Consider the following 10,806-nt stretch of genomic DNA (forward strand, 5'->3'; position numbering starts at 1 on the left):
AATGTTCATATGTATTTGCTTTTCGATTGGCAAAGCATTTTAAAACTGAGTGTCTTCAGATAAAGTGCATATTTTCTTTTTGTTCATAAAGAATATCCCCAGTTTATGTGCTCAAAACTTTTGTGAATGTTTTATAATGCAGTCACAGTGCAGTTTTATAGCTGTGCTTATAATAAGAATTTCTATACATACCCTATTTATGTAAAAAAGAATATTAGATATTAGTTTGGATTTTGAAATTAATCATTGGTAACTAGATCCTGTGCCTTTCCACTGTGTTATCTGGTAACTGCTAGCAGTTCTTAAGCAAAACTTTGAACTCAGTGTTTTTCCAAACTTTGCAGCTCAAAGTAAATACTTTTCATTTAAACTAATTTCAGTTATAAAATAGGGAAAACATCACCCACTTAAAAACAGCTTAAATTGCATGTACTTTGTCGCTGTAAATAAACAAGGTAAACATTGACATAACTTCAAACTATTCTTGGGTTGAAAAAAATCTGCAGTTCAAAATAAAATTCTGCCTTTGGTCAACATTTTGGATGCAATTCAAAGTTTCTCATAAAATAAACATATTTTAAAGAGTGTTTTGAATTTCACTGCATAATTCCTAGCCAACAGAAATTACAGTGGTATCTTTAAGGTTTATTGTATGTCAGATCAATAGCCATTATGCAGGGCTAACACAGCCATCAAGATGCAATACCTTTCTTGTACTTAACCCTTACCGCTATGACATGAAGAAAAACTTCCTATAGGTAGGTGGTCCCTGGGGAAATCCTCTCACAAAGTGAAACTTTCTTGTTTCTTTGTTTAATAATAGCAGTATTCTTTTTGGATAAAATGGAAAATGAGCTGAATTTTGAGTCAAGAAAGCAAAATATTCATTAAGGTAATCTTCATGAGAGTTTTTCAGTAAAAGGGGGGAATAGTTCTATATCCTGCCTAATAAGTAACTATTCTGAAGCTTTAGCTTAAAATGAAAATGCCCCATCACAACAGATTGTAAATTTTTTTCTGATGCTTTTAAAAGTGCCTCGATGATTTCTACAGCTACAGTGTTAAAGTATTTGCTATTTTATTTAAACATTTTGAAAAATGAACATTCTGGGGCTTTGCAGCATTATTAAGAAAAGCTGTCCATACTTTACCATGTTGTTACATGTGTTTATCTGCTGATTATAAAATGTGTTAAACAGTATTTTAAAAACAAAAAAAAAAATGCAGAGCTGCGCTTTGATTAATTCAGTGAACAAAACATATGCTGTTGGTTCTGTTCTATGAAATTCATATATGATTAATAAAATCTTTTAAAAGAGCAACTTTGGCTTTTCGGATTGTACTGCCGACCATATTCTTCATCCCAGTTAACTCTGGGCTCATACTGTTAACTTAGACAAACAAAACCACTTTCTGGTTCTGATGGTAATGTCTTTTTAATATATTTTTATCCTCTTTCTAAAATTTCTTTAGGTTGGAAGCTGTGTATTGTGGTTGTTACCCACTCTGTCCCAAAGATTTGGTTTATCCCGAAATATTTCCAGGTAGCTACTTTAATGTACTTTCGTCTTTGTTGAGATTTAATACATGATTCTTGCTAAATTAGAAAGTTTGAAAATAAACTTAGGCAGGAGCAATTGTTTATTTGGCAAGTCAACATGTTAGTGTTAAGGAAAATTTTATGTGTTTTAATACATTAGAGTAAGCTTATATTTACCATCTGTTCTTTTAAGATAACAAAAAAGCAAGTTTTCAAATAGCATTCTTCATTGTTAGCATACACATCCCATAATGATGGATTTTTATAAGCAGGTCAGTGTTGCTGCAATTGCTTACAGATTTTTTTTTAATGATATACACAGAGAAAAACTGAGGACTGAAAGTCACACCAAATTATTTCAACAATTGACTAGTTAATAATATGCAACTGTTGTACAGGGTACATACGGCTGTCGTACTAGTTCTTCGAAAAAATTCTCATCACTAAATATATCACATATGCATTGTGTTACATTAGAATAATGTATTTTAATCACCCAAAGGAGATGTCTAAACAGCACAACTACACAGTCTTATTTAGCATTAAACATCCTTGTGAGCTGAGGTAACCTTATAAAATCATGCTTAAATAATGTAAAACACGAGGCGGCACAGAGCAATATGCATTTTTAATTAGTAAAGTGACTAATATCAAGTGTGTGCTTTGAGGTTTTTGTTTCATTAAAAATGTATCTGTTTTTCCTGCAGCTGAATATCTGTATTCTACACCTGAACAGCTTTCAAAAAGGCTCCAGAATTTCTGCAAGAGACCAGATATTGTAAGAAAACATCTCTATAAGGTAGTTATTGAGAAGAGATTTACGTGGTATAAATGCCATATTGAAGTACAAAGAAAAATCTTTAAAAAAAAAGACATTTAATTAACATACTAATGTTTAAAGGAAACATGCTAGGGAGGGATATTAGTTGTTACACTAACAAGGATTAATTAAACTGGATGCTAGTTGTATTAACCTAGGCCTTATGAAATACGTGCACTTAATGCACAGTACATGCTTTTTTTTTTATTTATTGTTTTCTAAGATGACTGTCCTTTACATTTAGCCCCAAGAGGCTTATAAAAATGAACCTGGATTAATGTAACTCATTAGTTTAAAAGGAAGTAAAGGAAAGATTCTACAATTATACTAATGAGGATAAGCCTTTCTTCCCATCAGAATGAAATCTTCAGTCCTCAAAAATTCAGGTGAATGACATTCATGAAGTTTGGTGTTCATTTTTTTAACTACTTTGAAGATGATTTTCAAAGAATCAAATGTTTCCTTTGTCCAGTTTAGTAAAATTACATAAAAACCCTCAGTTTGTTTAGAATTAGACTCTCAGTATCCTCTCTGAATGACAAAGGCAAAAGGAAAAGAGTTTAAATAGCATCATCATTCAGTTCCCTCATTCATTATCTCTTTTCCCTTGTTTGAATCAAGAATTTTACATTGTTGAAATAACAACACAAAGAGACCCTACTAAAAGTCTAAGTAATTGAACTGGGACAAATCTGCTTTATGAGTTTTGAAGGTGGCTCTAGGCCATGAGTAATATACCTTTTTATATTCTTTGAATGTAGCAACTTCATTTTACATAAATCCAGTATAGTTTACAATCTAGCAGTTTTATAATCCAGCATATTTTAATTTTCCTGTGTTAATATATAACCTTCCTACATGAAATACAGTTCGCTGCCTTTTTTCTCTCCTTTCCCTTGTCATGGCCTAAAATACATATTTACATAGTGATACATCAAAACATGACTCTGTTTCTGCAGGAAACAGTTAAACTTCAAGAAAAAGGGAGAGAACCAAAAATGCAATTTAACACCCAATTTCAAGCTCATTATCTTTCATTGTCTATTAACTTGGCAATGGTTCAGAAGGTAGCTCATAATAGTTTAAAATGCTGACTGAACAGTTCCAGGCTTCAGTATTACTCCTTCAGTCAATACGATTGTATCGTATACATGGGAAGCTTCAAAGAGAAAACAGACTTCCAAGGTTTACATCCAGATTTCCTAATTTTGAAAGTTCAGTCGTGGTCTTGTTTGTGTAAAATATTAATTTAGTAGTTTCCCACGTGACAGACTATCAAAATGTGCAGATTATGAAAGTGAAGAGATAGAATAATATGTATTAACACAAGTGGATTCATTTTCTACATATGACACAAAGCTATTTTCAATGAGTTTACCGTTGAATTATTGATTTTTTTTTCCTTCTGGTGAATTTTTGGGCAATATTTTTTTCAGTTTTATTGAGATATAATTGACATACTGCACTGTATAAGTTTAAGGTGTGCAGCGTAATGACAGACATATATCGTGAAATGATTACCACCGCAAGTCTTAGTTATCACCCATCACCACATATCGGTACAAAAAAGGGGGCAGGAAGGAATGTTTTTACCTTGTGATGAAAATGGTGAAGCATTGATAATTGTATTTCCACCATCAAAATTTATCCGTTTTTAATTTGGCTTCCAGGTAGGCCTTATTATTCCCTGTTATTTTGCATCTGCAAATCTTTAACCATTTCAAAAATTACTGCAACAGGTTGCTTTTAGTTACAATAAAAAACAGATCTCCAGTTGAAATATTTTAATACAGCTATTGCCATAACATAGCTATAATTATTTATTTTACCAACAACTTCTGGAAAAACTTTGAAAGAATGTCAGCTTAGTGGTATGCTGTTAATATACCAAATTGTTCCTCCTATAGCTTAAAAGATAGCCTATACATTAAATGTTTTTTCATGTTACTATGGTTTACATATATTTTTAGTCCACACATCCTAAAATGGTCCAGCTCAAAGTTTTATAAATTAGTGTTTCACACATAAGCATTTATAAGAATATATATATGTAATTCCTTTTACATACTTTTTACCATGGATGTTTTTTTCTTATAAATCTATTATACACTTTAATATATGTCCTCATTCATAGGTTTTGATGACATAATATCCAAAAATTCATCTCAAAAATTAATAAATTAGTCCAAGAAATAGAAGTAATCAAGAGCTTTATAATGCAATTGTCAGGACAAACTGGTAGAAATCACAGGAAGGACCACAGATCTAGTTGGGTTGTTGTAATAAGATTTAGAGCTAAAACAGAAAAACAATGCCTGCTAAAACTTTATAATTAAGATATAATAAGTTACACTATTTTTTTACCTTGTGCTTTATAAATATAAACATATCAGGTAACATTTGCCCTCACTAAATACCAGAGAATTATTTCCCCCAAGGCAGCTTTTTGCCTACTTCTCTTATGCAATGGAAGAGACTTTTGTGTATACTATAAAGAGAGTGTTGGGGGGTTTTTTTAGATTTGTTCCCTTGGACAGTGCTGTTTTGCTTTTAAAAACATATGCTTCTAAGATCTAAAAGGATAGAATGTCACTGAATTCTTTAATTTGCTCCTTTTACATTTTTACACCTTACTCTCTTTTTCTGTTGTTAAAAGTTTACATTTTAAAATCATCTCAACTACTTACCATGTAGAGTTCACTTTAGGATAGGATTTTTCATATGGATTCACACTTAGAAATTTAATGACTAGAATAAGGCTACTAACACTTGGCTCTCTTCTCACTTGAGACATTATACTTTCAATATGAGTGAGAGTTTGGGGGCTATAACTTGAAGCAGGATTTGAAACAGAATGCTAGTAACTGAAAAGCAGAAACAGAATTTGATACTTTTTTTTTCTTAAAGTGACTCTTCCTACTACAGAACTCTGTGCCCATGACTTCTCACCTGAAATGGTTTCAGACTTGAAATGTTTAAATTCCTCACGTGCGTGCAAGTGTGTTCCCTTTATCTCTCCCTCTCTTTTGCTCTCTCTCTCTCTCTCTCTCTCTCACACACACACACACACACATTTTTCTTAAAATATTTAAAGAAATACATGCAGAAACTGTTTCTTAATTATTTTAAAAACCATGTTCTGAATTTTTAAAAATCTAAAGCCATTTCTTAAAAAGTTTGCCACTAGGCTCAACCGTTGACTGCAGCTTTCTTGTACTTTCAGGACGCGTCCTTTTCTGAGTAGGTTAGACCCATTAGCCAAACACTTGCCACAGAGATAAAGTAGGTTTCACTTCATCTGGAATAGGGAGCTCTTTGATGACTCCTAAACCAAACTTGAACACAAGATTCGAGAAGTAATCATAAAGTAATCAGCCAAGGATTAACTTCTTACACTAACATCGGGCTTCCTTTTACAACCGAAGTAAGTCTAATACCGGGAAGTTGTAATTTTTGGCTCATTTTGACTATGAGAATTTACTTCCCGAAAGTTCCCAACAATTATTTGAGATCGGTACTTTGTGCTTTTAGAGAAACTTTGATCATTATATTTTTAAATGCTTTAGAAGAAAATTTATGTTCACCCCCTTGTTACTGGTATTGAAAAATAGCACAAGAGTACAAGTGGGGCAGTTGTATAAAATATATACTGCCCAGACTAACAGAATAGATTTTCATTCCCACGCTATGTTTCATTTAGTTTTATTTACAAATTGAGAGATATTCTGTGTGGGAAAAAAAAAGAGATGCCATCCTTCCTTTGCTTTACGAGGGTAAACTGTAGTTTCTTAAGTTTTTTCAGATGATAGCAGCTGATTTTTATTTTGTTCTCCTCTTCAAGTTCTTCAACATTCCAGAAACCTTTATAACCTGCTGTTATTTGGAGGAGAGGGCAATTTTCAGATTTCTGCCTAAAAGTGATTCCAAACAATGCTTAAGCTTACAATTCAGACTCAGTGCCCAGAAAAGCCATTTGTGGTTTTGTCTTAATTATATCAGGCTATATCTCCCCGAACTACAGCCAAGCCACTTTAAGGTTCCTTCAAGAGACTGGTCACTTTATAGCCCCCTTTTAATTTGAGTTTCTACTCTAGGTGTGAATAAGGTGGTACTCACTAGTATTAACACGCCTCCAAAGTCATTACTTTTTTCCTTAAAAATGAACAGTTAAAAGCTCGTGATGTTTTTAGAACTTCTAAAATCTCTCATTTGCACCAGCACAATTTAAGGCAAATTCTCAGTCTCCATCTCCCTCCCTCCCCACTACTCTTCCCTCTCTCTTTCTTCACGTCTTTCCTTGATTTTGTTTTGGCTTGGTTTTTCCTTGATTTGTTTAAGTAAAATAAAAGCAAAAACTCTTTAGCACAATAGATATACTCGGGGTGATTAAGATCAGTTAGAGGTTTTGGCTGCTGCTTTTTCTCTGCTACTAATTTGTAGCCTGGCTGTAGGTGAACTTCTTGGCCTCTATATGGATTCATCTGTAAACTTGGAAGAATTCTTTTTTCCTTAATTTTTAATAGCATTTTCCCCCTGAGGCCCTGCTATAATGAAATAATGAATATAAACCCGTTTGTAAACTTGAAGTGCTTTATAATTTCCATGTAACAGTAATGGCATTTCTCTTGTGCCTTCACCACTTAAAAGTAAAATTCACATCCGCAAAAACATGTATTAAGAGTGTTGTGTATCTTATGTTTATAAAAGTTAAAAGTTGGATGATAAACTTCTAATAGCTGTCATCCATAACATAAACCAGGAAATATGTGTGCAGTCAAATGTACCCATTTGCAAAAAAAAAGGGGGTAGGCAGCTTTCCCCAATGATTGGAAATACAGTTACACTTTAAACCAATCAGAAACTGGGATTTCCTGAGGTGATGAAACTCGAGAACCATTTACTTGGTGGCTTTTTGAAGTCTAATTGATATAAATTATGCAAATTTGCAATATGAATTTTCAGCATGCTTTAGTCTTTCGGGTCGTTAATGCTTCCTCATTGCTTTCTCTTCTCTCCCTCCCCCTTACAGGGTGAAATAGCTCCTTTTTCTTGGGCAGCCCTACACGGTAAATTCAGGTCTCTGCTTACAGCAGAACCTAGGGAAGATTTGTGACAGATGGGGCTAAGTCACAAACTTGCAGCCTAAGGCAGAATCTGTAGAACTTTCCAGAGTGTGCCCATATTTACCTGATCAGAGAGAAAAGAAAATCTGCAGAGGAAGCTGAGCCTGGCTGCTTGTCATAGCTGACACAGAGCCATCTGCCACAAACCTGTGGCAGCTTCAGATCTCCAATCCCTGCCACCACCCCAACTCAAATTAAATACAGATTCCTAGAGACGTTATGATGGTTACACATGTCCTCGGCATCACATGGAGGAGACTGTTCAAAAAAAATATGTGGCCTGTTGTATAACCGCACTCATGTATCCCATATGTGATGCCACATTGAATTTCCGGTTGAATCCGTTTTTATCCTTTGTACTGGATGACATGGTGCCTGAATTCTTTCTTTTTGCCGACACGATGGCAGCCAAACTACAGCTTCAAACACTCTCACTTGGCTGGGTTTCTACCTAGGTTGCCAGGTTATCATCGGAGCCTTCTTGTGTCCTCAAAGGGCCACAGGGTCTGAAAGGAGGCTCAGAATGCTACCAACTAATTGGGCAGCCATCTCAGAAATGTTTGTGGGCAAAGGTCTGCTTTAGCACTTTTCTTTTAGCAAATTAATGACTCCCTGGCACAGGGGTTTTTAAGTGAAGGTATTAATAAGGGGTCTGGCAGGTATTCCCATGATTCACAGAGTTACATTTGCATTTAATTTATCTTAAAGAAAAGTTGCAAGATAAACAGCTGTAATTCAGACAAACATGGGAAATACACTAAGTGGGGCCATCTCTTCCATAAAATGAACACTGAGATACTTGTTTTAATTTTTTTCCAGGGATAAAAATAGGGAAATTAAAATACTTCTAACAAAACCAGTAATTTTGATATAAATATCCATCAAAAGTATTTGCATCCAGCTACAAATATAATCTTTTCAAGATAAATCACTTATGATTCCAATAGTCAAGCTGCTCTATTTGTTGATGTCAAGATGTTTTGAATGGCTAGATTGTAAAATAAATTTTTAATAAAGTGCCCACTGCAATTTTTAATTAACATATCTCATTTCAGTGTAAGGTGTGTACATCTACCTGTATGTTTCTCACTGAACACTTTCCTTGTGTCAGAGACAACGAATACAATTGTTTCTTTTCCGGATGAACAAGGATCTGTTTTGCAAATGTTTGTAAGATATTATGACATTTCCAAGATTTTCTTTGCATTCTGGAAAGCAGGAGGTAAACATTTGTAGTCATTAAGGTAGAGTCTGTTGATAAACCATCTTCTGTTTACTGGCAGGTAAATTGTAACTTTCCTAGCTTTTGAAATGAATAACTTCTCTAAGCTGTAGAGTGAGAAGCGGCCAGGGAGAGGGGGATAGACAAGGGCCAAGCCTGGCTCTCTGGCTTTCAGAAGGATTGAGTGGTCTAGCAGGCATCCGAGATAGAGTGGGCACTGGTTCAAAAGTCTAGTAGGGCCCATTTCACAGGTGCCAAAAGCGTAAGCAGGAAATAGATCAAGGTCAGGGGGCCAGAGAGAGTCCTCTGGATAGAGGCAGACTTGCAGGTCAGAGAAAGCAGCAGTTCAAGGCCCATGAGGTCAGGGAATTTAAAAGCAGGAAGAACGGGCTTCCCTGGTGGCACAGTGGTTGAGAATCCGCCTGCCGATGCAGGGGACGCGGGTTCGTGCCCTGGTCCAAAAGGATCCCATGTGCCGCGGAGCGGCTGGGCCCGTGAGCCATGGTCGCTGGGCCTGCGCGTCCGGAGCCTGTGCTCTTCAACGGGAGAGGCCACAGCAGTGAGAGGCCCGCGTACCGCAAAATAAAGAAATAAATAAATAAAAATAAAAGCAGGAAGAGTAAGAAGCAGGAACAACAAGCTCTGTCTTTGCACACAGTGAGAGCCATATGTGTGATGGACATCACAGCACTAGCCTTGAGTCCTCCTCCCGCTTTTGAGAAGGCACTGAACAAATTACCCCCAACCCATAAACAAAGAGCTCAGGAATTATTTGAGAAGTCCCTTCTGGTCTGAGACTGTGGAACTCGGAATCTATCAGTTATGCTCCTTTTGAGTGGAAAAGTTAAGATATAAATATGCCTAAGAGGTTCTTAAGACTATTCTCCTGCGCAGGGTTTATCATCTAAAGAGATGCTTCAGTTAGAAAGGTGCCCTATCATAGATGATGTCTCTCAAACAATATTACATGCTCACGGCCAAGAAACAGTGCTTAGTTTACTATGTTTTACTATCCTGCAAATAATGAGCTCACATTTTACAGTGAACAAGATATTACATGCACAACTATCCGTATATGTTTTTCTCACTAAGTGATGGGAAGACAGCATGAATTACTGTTGAGATAGTGCATTGAAAACATTTAAATATTTGCCTGATTCTGGCAAACAAAATATTGCAAGTTACCTGTGTATGGAGGGTTTTTTTCCTACACCCATAAACTCAAATCAAATTTTGTCTTTAGCTGTGCCCAGCATTACTTCTGGAATAAAACTTTACATGAAAGTGGTCACTTCTTAAAACCATGCTGTCGGGTTTGGTATTAGTGCAAAAAAGCAATAAAAAGTTTTGTAAATGTGTAATTCTTAACATTTGAAAAGATAACTGTATCTATGTATGTGCGTGTATGCTTCTCAACAGCCATGTCATGGTGGCATGGAGGGTTATTAAGTAAGTTATCCCATATTTTGTTGAAGTCAGAGGATAATCAACGGTACAAGTTGACTATTTCCTGTTTCCCTTGCTTTCACTAAAGAGAGCAAACAGTCCCTTTGTTTCTTATTTTTAGTACGGTTGTTGAAAAAAAAATTTTTTTTGAGCATTCAATTCTGTTCATTTTATTCTTTTTAAATTAATCATTAAACCAATTTTAATCTTAAATGTCTTTAGAAGTCCGCCCATTATCAACCTTGATACAGTGTCCAGAATGCTTGCCCTGAATTTACCTAATCTGTGTTTCTGGCTAGGTGTTTCTATAATAAATAGAAGAGCATCTAGTTCTTAACTTACTCAGTTATACCAGGTTAATCAGGAATAGGTCAAAAGACCTCTCCCCAAATGGTCCTGGTTTAACAAGCATCCTTCAGATACGGTTGAGTTTAAATGCCCTGCTCTAGCTCTCCGTTCTTCAGACATGCCACATAAAGATGGCAGCACAATCAGTAAGTCAGTGGAAACTCAGCCATAGAGGACTGCACAGATTCATTTCAACACCTTGAAATGCATCTGGAAGCAAAGATTTCATTTTATGTTGAAGGTGTTAATTATATTTGATATTTTTAAAAGTAAAATCTGTTTTTGAGAAAGCATCTGCTACCCAGAA

General features: G+C 35.4%; 1 protein-coding gene across 1 annotated transcript in view; it reads left to right on the top strand.

The window, feature by feature from the left end:
- Positions 1 to 10,373, top strand: part of GTDC1 (glycosyltransferase like domain containing 1) — a 382,423-nt gene extending 372,050 nt beyond the window's left edge. Inside the window, exons 14-16 of the mRNA XM_019925526.3 lie at positions 1,474 to 1,544; positions 2,248 to 2,339; positions 7,390 to 10,373. Coding sequence (XP_019781085.1) covers positions 1,474 to 1,544; positions 2,248 to 2,339; positions 7,390 to 7,473 — 247 coding nt within the window. The 3' untranslated portion in view covers positions 7,474 to 10,373. The remainder of the gene's footprint in view (positions 1 to 1,473; positions 1,545 to 2,247; positions 2,340 to 7,389) is intronic.
- Positions 10,374 to 10,806: the final 433 nt, after the last annotated feature.

This window comes from Tursiops truncatus, chromosome 7, assembly GCF_011762595.2.
Source record: "Tursiops truncatus isolate mTurTru1 chromosome 7, mTurTru1.mat.Y, whole genome shotgun sequence".
NCBI lineage: Eukaryota > Metazoa > Chordata > Mammalia > Artiodactyla > Delphinidae > Tursiops > Tursiops truncatus.